This window comes from Hoplias malabaricus, chromosome 3 (assembly GCF_029633855.1).
Source record: "Hoplias malabaricus isolate fHopMal1 chromosome 3, fHopMal1.hap1, whole genome shotgun sequence".
Taxonomy (NCBI): domain Eukaryota; kingdom Metazoa; phylum Chordata; class Actinopteri; order Characiformes; family Erythrinidae; genus Hoplias; species Hoplias malabaricus.
In genome coordinates, this window is record NC_089802.1 from 58,301,658 (window position 1) to 58,315,499 (window position 13,842).

General features: G+C 38.6%; 1 protein-coding gene across 11 annotated transcripts in view; it reads left to right on the forward strand.

Annotated features, from left to right (window-relative positions):
- Positions 1–13,842, forward strand: part of sgip1a (SH3GL interacting endocytic adaptor 1a) — a 72,125-nt gene that overhangs the window by 42,752 nt on the left and 15,531 nt on the right. For 7 of the 11 annotated variants that reach the window (XM_066663458.1, XM_066663457.1, XM_066663461.1 and 4 more), the window contains 7 exons: positions 6,455–6,466; positions 7,206–7,227; positions 7,573–7,660; positions 8,801–8,886; positions 9,878–9,964; positions 11,180–11,254; positions 12,285–13,049. In XM_066663458.1, coding sequence (XP_066519555.1) covers positions 6,455–6,466; positions 7,206–7,227; positions 7,573–7,660; positions 8,801–8,886; positions 9,878–9,964; positions 11,180–11,254; positions 12,285–13,049 — 1,135 coding nt within the window. The remainder of the gene's footprint in view (positions 1–6,454; positions 6,467–7,205; positions 7,228–7,572; positions 7,661–8,800; positions 8,887–9,877; positions 9,965–11,179; positions 11,255–12,284; positions 13,050–13,842) is intronic. The other 4 variants (XM_066663459.1, XM_066663463.1, XM_066663464.1 and 1 more) reach the window with 4 other exon arrangements.

Sequence of the window (13,842 nt, forward strand, 5' to 3'; positions counted from 1 at the left end):
ACCAATCCTTCGCATGGGGACACACACTCACTCATTCGCACCTACGGACACTATTGAGTCACCAATCCACCTATCAATGTGTGTTTTTGGAAACCAGAGCACCCAGAAGAAACCCACATGGACACGGGGAGAACACACCAAGTCCTCACAGTCAGTCACCAGGAGCAGGACTTGAACCCACAACCTCCAGGTCCCTGGAGCTGTGTGACTGTGACACTAGGTTTTAAAAATACAGCAGATAAATTGTCAAATAGATTCTCTGTAGGATGAGGATTAAGTGAGGGATTTTGCCTTTAACACTATTATTGCTATTAATGTATGCAAGCACATAGCCCATGATTAACGTTATGAAACTGTGTATGTATGTAACAGTGTGTTACTATTTCATACACTTTAAAGACTTTTTATATTAGGCTTATTTGCAGGATCATTCCCACAATATGTATTCATTTGTTAATTAAACTAACCAGGTGCCATTAAGTTGGGAGTGCAAATAATAGAACTTGCCTCCTCTGGGACATGTGAACCCAGCAGTCGCTTTATTATTGAGCCGCTGAAAACAAAACATTACTTGCTTGTTCATCATGCTTTGGAGGAGAAGGCCAAAAGCCCAGTTCTGATGTTAACTTACTGACATCACAGCCTTGGATAGCTGAGGCATCACTGAAGATCAAATTCAAACCAAGCAGTGCTTTCTAAAGGTTTGCACTGCAGAAAGAAAACAAATATTTATTTATGTATTTTACTTTGGTGACTTTCCACTCAGATAAGATGCAGCTTAGATGAGTGGTGTGTCCAACGTGGCCTGGTAGGATTAGTGCAATGTATAGGCAGTGAGTTAAGAGTCTCCTGCGCTGGAGAAGCGGAGTGTCAGAGAGTCTCCTTCAATAATTCAGCTTGGAAACTGGGCTCGGTGGTGCTGTATGACACGTACTGTAAGAGCAGGGGCACACAGAGGAGCGTGTGTCATGTGAAAGTCTGAACACTGAATTATTCAGACCACACGCGCACACACACTAAAACCTTCATCATAGTATGTGTTATTGGCAGTTTTGAGTGTGAATTGAATTAGTGACGACTCGTCTTGATTGTTTGCACATTACTGTACGCCCTGAGTACTGCTCTTTTAAACATTTCATAATCCTGACTATAGTGAGAGGAAAAAAAACTTTCTGAAATTTCAGTACAAGAATTTCTTTGACATCTGTGAAAATGGACATTCTGTGCTTTCTCTTGATCTGGATATTTTTCCATCTTGTCACATTTGTTGTAATCTACACACTGGCAATGACTTATTTTCATGACACTCGTGCCTATAAAACATCCTGCGCTCTATCCCTCTGCAAAGTGCACTGGAACTCTCAGCATTCCTCAGTCTCCCTGAATGAAATGCAAGTCACATGCACGGCTGCACCATGGCAACCAGTGCTTACACTTGTAACCATGGAAACGGATTGAGCATGAAAATCTGTCCTGAGAAAGCCAAAGGGAGCAAAGGCAACAGGGTTGATAAACTAAACAATAGATACTCAGCCACCTCCCCCAACTTTGTTTCTTTGCCATGGTTCAGAACACTGATAATTTGTGTAGGTTTTTATACTCTCCTGAGAGCAACAATAATGCAGTCGGCTGAGTAAAGATAGTGCTCTAGCTGAAACACTCCACACAGGCACAGACTTTCTTATTATAGCACACAGTCCATGCAGGTGCTGGGTTGCAGGTGGCATTTATGTTTAATTGATAAGGCCTGCTCCTCTGTTGGGACACTTGAATATGGTCAGTCATCCATAAAGTCCTTAAAAATGGTCTGAAAAACTCTTCTGTTCTTTCATCGGATTTTTAAACTTTGTGATTATATTGGTGTCTTTCTTCACAATTTTCATTCATGAGATTCTGGACAAAATTTTTCTTTGTAAAATTAATTTCAAAACTATAGTTAAAATAAAATGTGAGACAGAATGAAGATGGAGTTAAACACAGTCAGTAAAATCACATCCATAATTAGACACCAAAAAAATGAAGTATAACTTAAAACTAGGCAAGAACCGTCTTATTAGAGACTAACAGGTGCAAGTCCATCTTCTGCAGATTTCTTCAAATCTGGACCTTGGATCCATGTTCCAGGCCGGGATTTTAAAATGGCTGGCAAGTATGACACTATGGCTGCATTCATACAGCAGGTAAAAGTGGCCCAAATCTGATTTCGTGTTCAAATCTTAGTTTCTGCTGTTCATACTGTCTACATAATGTAACCTGTGTCTGACAGGAGTCTGAACAGATCATGTTCCTAAAATGACCCTCATGCACAAAAGAGGCTTGAGGCTCTGACCAGCATGAAATGTCTTTATGCTCCATACAAAGCACTTTAGTTTTAAATGGAAAGGAATTGGTCTGGTGTTTTACTGCAGCGCTGTATCAACACAGTCCTTTTCTTTACTCCAAATGAGTTTGAAACTCAAGGTATAAATGAAAGACTTAAAATAATATTAAAACATGAATTGATGTTGGCGAGTCTCTCGCAAACAGACCGTCTCCCAAGAAGACATGAGCAACAATGAGTTTAATATTCCCAGATCCACATTGAACAGCTTTCATACTGAGATGAACAGTATAAAACTGATAAAGATCCACTTAGAAAGAAGTTCTTATTGTGTTTGTTTATAAAAAACACTTATTATAAGTTTTTTTCTCAATTTCACACTTTTTTGTTTCCCAATATTTTTTAAGAAATGAAAATGCTTTGACCAGTCTGTTTCCATGTCGTAAACACCTCAAATTAGAATGAAAATTCTTTTGACCTGAGTCAGATTTAATCCGAGATTTGGTCCACTTTAATCTGCTGTGTGAACATAGCCTGTAGCTGCAACAGCCTTATAGACCAGATTTGATGCTGACCAGACCCATGCTGAAACCTGGATCACAGGTCATTTGAAGTCTTCTGCTGTCGATAGACAATGCTCATTTTAAGCAAATGAACTGCTAGATCCTGCTTTGCGAAATGCTCCTCCAAGACTTCATATACACACAAACAAGTGTGTCTCAGTCAAGAATGCAGCAGAATTAGACGTCATGACACTAAAATCTTTACTGTTCTGTATGATCCTTTAAATGCAACCAAGGATTGCATTCTTTGCCTCTGAGGAACTGGAAGAACTAGATTTGTGCATACCCTCGGTCCCCTAGCTTCATGTGCCTTTGCAAAACCATTTGAAAAATCCTAGTGTAAAATCTGAAACCAGTAAAACATGTTTTGAGTTTACAGATGTTTGCATGTATCCCATACCATTTCTTATTGTATCTTACCATTGCATTCACCTAGAGACTACTACCTACCACTATACCTAAGACGATATTTGTTGCATTTACTAATGGAGTACATATTATGTTGTGTCTTTCTGTCTCTCCATCTGTCTAATGCTGTCCTCCATAGAGGAGCAGTCCGGTAAGTTCTTTGCTTGTCTCCCTGCTGCGGAGTGTTGGCTGCTCTCTTCTGGTGGCTGGAAGTGGGTTCATGGCCCATGCTTTTGTACCCCTGCATCATACAGTTTGGTGCTTTGAACAGTCCTCTTTGCTGTACATCCATTGTTGCGGAGCCAGTTTAACATGTGTCTGTAGTAAAAACAAGCACTAAAAACCAGAGTAAAGTGATGTTTTTGTTGCTCTGTAATTGAATTTGAATTCAAATTACACTCTTCTATGTTCATGAGCATGTATCAGTGGTACAACACCTGTAAAGGACAGCAGTGAGTAATATATGTTTATTAGAATTCAACTTGATCCTCTCATGAGCTGGGAAACATTTAGGAAGAAGAGTCACCTTTATTAATCCCTTAGGAGAATTCTTCAAGCACCTCTTGTTTCAAGTGCTAGGATATAAAACAGGTAAACAACCAAAACAGAGCAGGTACATTTTTGTAAGCGTAATTTGAATTTCGACCTCATGAATCTTAAAAATAATTTCTAAAGCTGAAGCTATAGCTTTGTTAAACTTATACACTGCAATATTTATGATTGCACTTACTGAGAAAACTTCACACCAGTTGATCTCTGATTGGAGTAACTTTAATTGCAGGCCTGTCATGCTCAGTGGCACTGTTCTGGGATTGGCTGACATGGTCACCGTGCCCTACAGCCAGTAGGATTAGACTTCCCCTGTGTTACATCACTGTAATCAGTTGCAACTCACTGGCCCTAGATTTCTCTGACTGAAGATAGTTGTAGAAGAGAAGCTGTTGTAAAATGTCAAGAGGTGAAGGAAAACTGAAAGAGACAGAAGACAGTTTGCATTTTGAAGTGATATAAGGTAGAGAGAGAATAAGACATTTTGTTAAAGTAAAAAACAGTGGTATGTTTATTGTTTTCTCCAGATGTTCCGAATGAAATTAAATAAGGCCAGTGTCTTTGGGGTTCCAAGTTTGGGTGCTTATTTATTTATTTATTTATTTTTGTTTCATGTGATTTACAGAGTACTGCTGCTACCTCTCACCTCTCCCTTAACTGCCATCCACTCCAACACTTTCACCTGACTGGGATTAATAAGCAATAAAGTGTTGTATAAGCTGCTTTATTTTGAAGGTCTTCCTTAGTGCACAGTGGAAAACAGCAATTCCAGGCATATTAAGTCTTCTAACTGAGTCTTAAAAGATTTGTGAAAGCAGAAGTGATAATGTGACTAAAGGTGAATGAAAGCAGTGAACATAGTTGGGCAAGATTCCATTCACATTATGTTGACATTTAAATTATTCTTATAATTTAATAATTAGCAGAGGTATCTAACAAAGGTAGATGTTAATTAGTTATATGAAGTAAATATCAAGTAAATATTCTGTAAGCATATTGTTTGTTTATTCTGTAGTATTTTTAAATTGAACCTTTAATTCTATTGCAGTAAATTAGTGAGCAATCTACAGCTTTACTTTCAGGCACATTTTAGGAATTTGATATTCACTCAATAATAATTACATTTCTAGGTGGGAGTTGAATTCGATGCTGTTTTTTGACTGTTTATGACTGTCTAATTGAGCGCTGCTGATATTAGAGCTTTATGACTTTACAACACCAGATTAGAAGGAGTTTAAACAGTAGGGAAAATGCAAATAAAAAAGAAAGCTCTGATTCGTTGCAGACAGTATGAACTCAATATAGTTCATGTTTTTTTTCTGGACGGCTTTATTTCATTTGTAAACATTCAGTCCTGCCATTCAAGCCAGTAACACATTCCAAAATTGTTGGGACAGGGGCAGTTTCAGGTAAGTAATGAGGTCAAATAATGAAGTCATGATGTGATTTTAAACCAGTGATGCCAAATGTTGATTGCAGTTATGAGTTTTTACAAAAGCAACGTCCAGAAAAGCATCCAGGACTCCCAGTGTTTCAGGAGTAAAAATAGGCAGAGGCTCACCATTTTGACAGGAACTGTGTGAGAAAATCATTTTTTCGTCTCAAGAAGAAATAATTCTTTCGGTTCAGAAGCATCTGGTATTGAGCAAACCACAGTGAAAATATGTTCTGTGGTCAGACCAATAAATATATCAGGTCTTTTTTGGAAGAAACTTACATGTCTGTGACTGCACCATTAAGGCTAGAACATAAACACAGCAACAACATATGCTGCCTTCAAGATGAAATATTTTCCGGGGGCATTCATGCATATTTCAACAAGAAAATGCAAAACCGCATTGTGCATGCTGTAATGCGGCATGGCTGTGGAAGAAGAGGGTACAGGTGCGGGAGTGGCCTGCCTGCTGTCCTGGCCTGTCACCAATAGAGAATAAATATGTGGCGAGTTAGAAATGCAAAATGCCAGAACAAAGACCCTGTACTTTTGCCCAACGCAAAACTTGTTTGCAGGAAGAAAGGAACAAAACAAAACTTTAAAATCCTCATCCTCAGTGTCTTTAAACACGTTTTACTCGTTGCGACTAAATGGCAACATTAAAAATTGTGTAAATGCTTTACTCTCCCTTTACACTTTTAAATAAGCTGCAAGCAACAAAACTAAAGGTATAAGTTGAAAAAAGTAAATGAATAAATACAATTCATGAGTCAAAACAGTAAATAATTTGCTGGGAAAGGTGTTATTTTGCTTCAGGTCCTGTGATGATGAATATATAACGCCCCACCTCAGTTCTAGAAGTAATTTAGGGCTTCTGTACCTTATTAAACTTATAATTATTTACACTTAACATAGTTGGTATTTATTTGGTTACTTTTTAATTTTACCCAAATAACATGATTTGGAATTAGGCCACTGAACCTGGGTTTCTGGATACATTTGGGCTAATAATGCAATCCTTCAGTGAGGAACTTACTGGCTCTATTCAAAGTGTATCTAACAGTGGAAGCTAAAGGTGTGTGCTATACTAGGGGAGGTTTATTATGATGAAAGTTTGTATTACTGATTTGTCACTCTCTGACCAGGTGTCTCTTCTCTCTTCCTTTTTGCTGGTCACAGAGACGTAGCCCGGTAAGTGCTGTAGGAAATACAACAATCTTCACGTTGTCTTGTGCTTTTGGTAGTAAATCTAGCTGGAACAAACACTGGTGCTGGGGCTTTTGTAAAACATTTTTTTTTTCAATTAAATATATTGGGAACTAAAAGAAAAAAATAGGAACTGATAAAGATCAGTCACATTTGTCCTTATTCAGTATTTTTAGACATGCATGAACAAACAGTGCTACATTTCAAGGTCATTTAGTCATGTGTTGTAACCTGAGTTGCTATGCTGAGGGCTCCACCTGACCCATAACTATAGAAACACCCATGTTAGTGCAAAAATGCTTACAACTGTGATTTGGCAAAAGTCTTTTTATTAATAGTTCAGCAGGTTTATTTTGAGTCCTGCTGAGCTCAGTGTGGAAGAGTAGACAGAATAAAAAATGTTCATTGTTCTACATAATTTCTACATGTTAACTCTTCTTTACATTGTGTAGAAATTTGTGATAAATGGACAAATAGCAATTTTACATTATAAATCTTGTCACATGCTTAGTTTCAGTTTACTAAAACTATTTAGTGAAAAAATGCTGCTGTCTAAAGTCAAACACAAGATCTGAGATTTTCTAACCTTTATGCACGTATTTTTATTTGATAAAACACAAATATTTTGTTTAAAGGTTAAATGTTTTGCTGATAAATGGATAGATTTTTTATGTAATTTTTTGTGTTGTTTTAATCAGCATTTTGATGTTCTGTTTGGTTGCAGGGTCTGGCAAGAAATACAGCTAGTAAGTATATTTCAGAAAATGCGTGCTGCTCTGTTCAAGGAATGCAGTTCAGGAGTATCACTGATTCACAGCCTAGTGCTAGTGTGATTTCTACCCCTCTAACTGACATGTGACATTGGGCAGAATTATCCCAGTTCCTTTCTTTCTTTTCTATGGAGATTATGCACAATTTAACACCTGTACCACAATGAATTGATTAGTTATAAAGGGTGGATATGTAGGGTGCAATGACTGTGTGTGTGTCCGGCTGCTCATCAGAGCTAATGTGTGGATGTTAGTGTTTTCTTTTTTTATTGTCTTTTGTACTGTATGTATTAATGCTGATTTTCATTATGTTCTCTTCAGATGATGAAATTGCACGACCAAGACGCTCTATTCCCATAGTTGCCCCTACCACTGCCCCCTCATCTGCACCTGCACCTGAAGCTCCTAGGTATATACAAAAACCCACACACATACACACACACTATCACTATTTGATGTATAAATAAGCAGTCAGGTTAGTGAAGAAGAGTTAAGCAAGTACAATTCATTAATTGTCTTTAGAAATTTTTTTTCACTGCCTTTGTGCATACATTCATTGAGTAACAGCCCACAAATTGAAATATCCTAAATGCCCTGCGCACAATAATGCTGCATGTCCTGTGGACATATAAAAAAGAGCATATTATTATCATATAATTATGACCACGTAGGAATTTTAGGCAATTATGTAGTTTGTGATCTGTTCTTTATACATGGTGTGTGCAGTATCAGACATTCCCTAATGCCCAAGCCATCACCTCAGTGTAGATGTGCAAAATGTCACACAGGTTCACTTCTAGGTATAGGGCAGCTGTAGTGTCCAGGTAGTTAGAAGACTATAGAATTAATACAAGTACAGTAAAACAGTTGGCCTGGCTGTGTACAAAATGTACAAAAGCAACTAAATTTTAGGATTTTATCATTTACCTGCTGAAAAATGATTGGTTATATGTGGATGGTGATTGTGTGGATTTTGTTTCTGTTGAAAACCTCCATTTCCCCCATCAGTAAGTTTCCCCCAGTTGTGCACACAACATTGAACAGACAAGTTCAATGTATCTGTATCAAAGTAACTGTGAGAGCTTCCTCTCTAGAACTCTCAGACTGACACATCTAAGATATCACGGGGCACTGAACCAGCGGTCTCCTGATGATAGGGCTTAGACTGCTGCACCACTCAGGAACACTGAAGTTTGTCCCTTTTAATTATGCACAAAAATGCTGCTGAATCCTAGTCGGAAACCTAAATTTGGGTTTTTGGTTTTGGGTTCTATAAAACAAACAAACCAAAATTAATAAAAATATAACATTTTCAATAAATATTTAAGTAATACTGACTACACTTTCCATATTAATGTTTACCACTCTGTTAGAAGAATGCAGATCTCTATAGCTCTTTTTGTCATAAAGAAGACACAGGTAGAAAGAATAAATTAGGCTCTTGGGGGAGATGCTGATTGGCTGAGACTGGAGCTCTACTATGTCTTTTCTGTGTATGGTTAACGTGTATGACTTATGCATATCTTCCTCTTTTTTTGCTCCATTCCAGCAGTAAGAAATCTCCGGTGCTAGAGGATGCAACAGCCTTATTTGGCCCTCCGCTAGAGACGGCCTTTGATGAACAGAAAACTGAAGGTACGAAGCCTTATTAGAAGGGACAGCATTTAATTTAACATACAACATGTACTTATGGCTGGAATATCATGCATGCAGGGTATGAGAGAGCAGCTGTAGAATATTAGTATATGTTTTGTCCACATCTTCCCATTCACTGGTATAAATGTTCATGTATTTATGTGATGTATGTGTGGCTTTAATTTCACAGAGAATATCACCACTGTCATATCAAAACCTCATTGTATTTATTTATTTATTTATTTAATATATTTAAATGTGCTACTTGAAAACACCAGCTTCTCTTTATATATGATCTAATAGAAATTATCCAAAGTTACTTGGAGTAAAATCAGTTTAGTAAGATCAGGCTATTAGTGTTCTCCTCCAAGTGTGTTGTGCTGTTCAGTCATGTTTTAAAATAGGAAACGGTAGCTGGCTTCACATTACTTGGAGGAAGCATGTGCTACCTTTATCCTCCCTGACTAGAAGAATTGTGCAAATGCATGAGCCCTTGTAAACATCTGGAACTGAAAGTTACTACACTGAGAAGAATGCTAAGTAAAAAGAAAGGGTTTTGATATGGCAGCTACGTTACATGTGTGTTGTATCCCAATGCAGCCTTAATCAGCTCCGCTCTAGAGACACAGTATGCTAATATTACTATTGTGTTTGATTCTCCCAACAATTCAGAAGTTTATTTCTTTAGGAACATGCTAATATCCATGTTAGAGAAAAGGAATTGTGCATCAAATGTATTTACAATTTGTCAACCTTTTTAATTAATATTCATCTAGATAACATTATTTTACAAAAATCCCTCACACTGGAAATAGAATATTGCTCGAGCTTGATGTCTCAAGTCCTCCTCCAAAAGGTCAACATCTATGCAATTTCTAAGGTTATGCCAGACCAGGAGGGTGTTTGAATGGACATTGCTTATTTTTGGAGCTAAAGGGTAGCTAACACTACTCTCCACTGGGTGTGTGTTGTGCCATCTCTCATACACTAGTGGTGATAGAAGAACCTGAGGTTTGGGGTGGTCCCTTACGTGACCCAAACCCAGACACTTCTCTGGGAACACCTTTTCCTTCAGGAAGTAAGTCTCCGGCCATGTGGCTCGACTGCCTCCCATCCAGGATCATGAACTCTCCCTCATACCCCCCAAATGTTCGTTTGAGTGAAAAGTCATCTGGGAATGTGTTTTTCATTAACTTTCTTTCCCTTGTGCGGACTCCATTAACCCACTAATTTCACAAATCATTAGCCAGGAAAACTAATCAGACTTGCATCCCTGAAGTCATTCAGTTCAGCCTGTGGCAATCTCCTCTGATAACAATTTACTTGATGTGGTCTATTTTTTAATCTACATAAAACTCAGTATAAATTCAATAAACATTCACTTTGACTATGTGTAAATTAAATATTTATCTGCAGAACAGTAAATACACAGATCTTTTGTAATATAGGCCAACCTAATTTTTACATAGGTGCAGCTGATTACATGATAATTCATGGGCCCATTCTATGTTGTAAGCACGAGCTCAGCAACTAGTAATATACAATATGGCAATAATATGATATTATACTGTGTAATTTGGACAGTTTAGTGCATGCCAGGACCTGGAGAAATATGCCAAAGCTCGCTAATGAAAAACATGTATCTCCCAAAATCAATGTAAAAAGCAAATTTTTGAGCATTTCTATTGGTCCATTTTTCATGAAATTGTCAACACAACATGAAGGAAAACTGCTCAAAACTGCTCTGTGTTCAAATGATGTAGTAAACTAAAAATCCACAAAAATAAAGATGCATCTTTTTATTTGGACAGCAACTATATACTCTGTATGGCTAAGCATTTTAAGAATGTGAATTAAGTAAGTGAAGTAAGCACAGGCAGATTCTATTACAACTGGGATAACGGGGTTTTACCCTTGTTTCACATAATTTAATAAACTAAGTTTAAAATATATTAATACTTTTTTCAGTCTAGTTTGGAGTTTTTATTAAATAAATAATATTCTTAGAGCGTTTTTACCATGAATTGCGTTCAGGACACATTAATTAATTGATTGGTTAATTAAACGGTACTGGTGGGCCACAGAGAGTGAAGTGTTGTCATCCTCTCTGATATTTTTCATCCCATGCCCCAACCCTTTTAATTTTTTCCTTGCATTTTCTGAGTGAGACCTTGCCTATGCATGGTACTTTAGGCATGGAAGCCGTCCTTTTTTTTTTCCTCTGAGTTAGCATAATACATGCCACCTGGGTTGACTGAGGAAGCTTGTCTCAGCTGCCCTGATGTCATTGCAGCACTACCTCCGCTTCCACCCAAGAATGTGCCGAGCTCCCCTCCTCCAAGCAACTCTCCAACCACAGAATCTGCTGGTAAGGCTGCATCTCAACCCAGTGCTATTCTCCCAACTGAGTTACATCATTGCATCGTTGTCTTGTGTGTTATGATGAGATCATTATCATCTTTAATTTCTTTTTTTTGCAAATACTTAATGCTATTTGTCACTGTCTTTTCTTATCTGGTCTTTTGTCTATTCACTGTTCTGTCTTCACTTCTTTTCTCTCAAAAGTACACCTTTAGTCTTTAGGGGCTTCTTGGTTTTGCATCTTAGGAGATTACTCTTTCTAATCCTGATGATAACAACAGCCATTCATACCTTGAGTCCAATGATGATTTTCCGCTGAATGGTATGTACTCGACTTGGCTATACAATATTTTGGGACCTGGCAACTTTTCCATTAGTACAGCTCGCCCACACACTCTAACCAGTGATGATGCAAAACACAGTCTCTAACGGGAAGTGCGAGTTCGGGAAACCTCAACAATGGCAGCAGTAACATTAAGCACTGTTTACTTATCTTGCATTCGTATGCTGTTTTTCTTTTTTTTGGAACCGAACACAGCTAAGCACACCAGTTTAGACAGATCAGTGGAGTGTTTGCCTTACTTGTCAAAAGACCATAGCATCATTTTATGAGCAGCCATTGTGAGTCAGATAAAAAACATATTCAATCTCTACTGTAGCTTGGAAATTTTACAAATGGTTAATTTGTCCTGAATGTCTGCATTTTGTGTTGATTGACAAGTCTTTCTGGCCAATCAGTGTTCTGCAAGCGTCACAGTTTAGTCCGTACTCAGCTCTTTTGGAACCACGAGTGAGCAGGGACTAAAAACCTACCCTATTCCAGGTACCAAATTTGCCAAATTTAAAAGCAAAAAAGCCAAGCCGACTGGAGTAGGTACCATGCAGTGGAAAAGCACCAAAACAGAGAATAATTGGCTCTGCTGCTCTCCATATTTTAGCTAGCTGTTTGGCCAAAACCTTTGAGAAACTTTGAGATAATCTAGAAAAAAATTAGACTATAAAAATATTTCTTCTTTCATCTATTGTGCATATGATAGCTGACACAGATGTTAAAGTGGAAGACAATCCAGTTCCAGCCCAACACAGACCCTCCATAGCAGATTTGGACAACATCTTTGGTCCAGCAGACACCCCCAAACCCTCTGACAATGCTGCAGACAAGTGGGTGTGCTTCAGCGAAGAATCTTCAGAAAGCCCACCCCCTCCACCCACTGAACCCGCCCCACCACTCCCCACATCTCCTCCTCCAGCAGAGCCAGCCCCACCATTACCTAAATCTCCACCCCCAGCTGAAGAGCCACTTCCTCCTTTACCAAAGTCCCTACCTCCTCCTGAAGAGCCAGCTCCTCCCCTTCCCACAAATGAACCACCAAGAGAGACCACATCCTCTCCTCCAGCAATTCCACCTCCACCCAAAGAAGCCACTCCCCCTTTCCCTGCAGTCCCACCCCCTCCAGATGAAGATGCTCCACCTCCACCAAATGAGCCAGCTCCACTGAAGAGGGAATCAATTACATCAACCCATAGTTTGGAGAAAGGAGCTGGCTCAGCTATTACTCCACCCTGCACACTAGAGACTAATGCACGTACAATCCCCCCACCACTGATCCTCAATCAGGAAGACAAGATGACCCCTGAAGAAGTCCATCCAAAAGAGGATTCAAGTGAAAGTGGTGCTTCGCCCAAAGAGATTATTCAAGGTCCCCGATCAACGCCACCACCTCCCCCGCCTCCCACATACAGGGCTGTGGTGTCGTCACCTGGACCCGTCCCTGGAGCTGGGAGTGGGGGCAGTGGCAGCGGTGAGTTCAAACTATTTTAAACATGTTTATGAGCCTCTGTCCAGTCACTGAGGACCAGTTTTCAAGATGCACTCTAAGCCTAAGCCTAGACCGAAATGAGTTTGCTTTGATGGTAACTGACACTATAGTTTGTTTATTTATTTATATATTTATTTATTGCTACACTTATATAGCGCCTTTCTAGATACCCAAGGATGCTTTAAAATCATTACTGATCAGAACGTCATTCCATTCAACACTCAATCCACACACACACTGTTTAATCCAATGCATGTATTAGTGGGCTGTGCTCAGAGTACAGAGTGAAAATGTACACTTTGTTTTAAATCCACTTACAATAATTATTCTCTGGGAAATTCATTGAAAAAATTAATTGCATAGAACAATGCAAGAGATGTAGTTACAAATTACTTCACACTTAGATTGAATAAAAACACACATTAGGACTTATTCCTGACTACAGAGAGGTGTATGTTAACAAGATACTAGAACTCAGTTAGTATATCCACTGGCAAATAAGAACCTGTCCCAAAACCTACTGAGCTGTCTAGGTAGGCACTGACTGCGTAGACGGCCGTTAAAGTAGACAGCATTCTATGGAGAGAGATTAGTCTCAAAATACTTTACAAATGCGTAAATGTTAATCCACAAATTAAACACAAATCACAAATATGTTTCACTATTCACAAATGAATACATCCCAATCTTTGTCTCACAGTCCAAATACAAATACAAATACAAATGCAGCCTACATAATGGGATTGTCTTCGCAGCTGAGGAAGGGTTCAGTGTT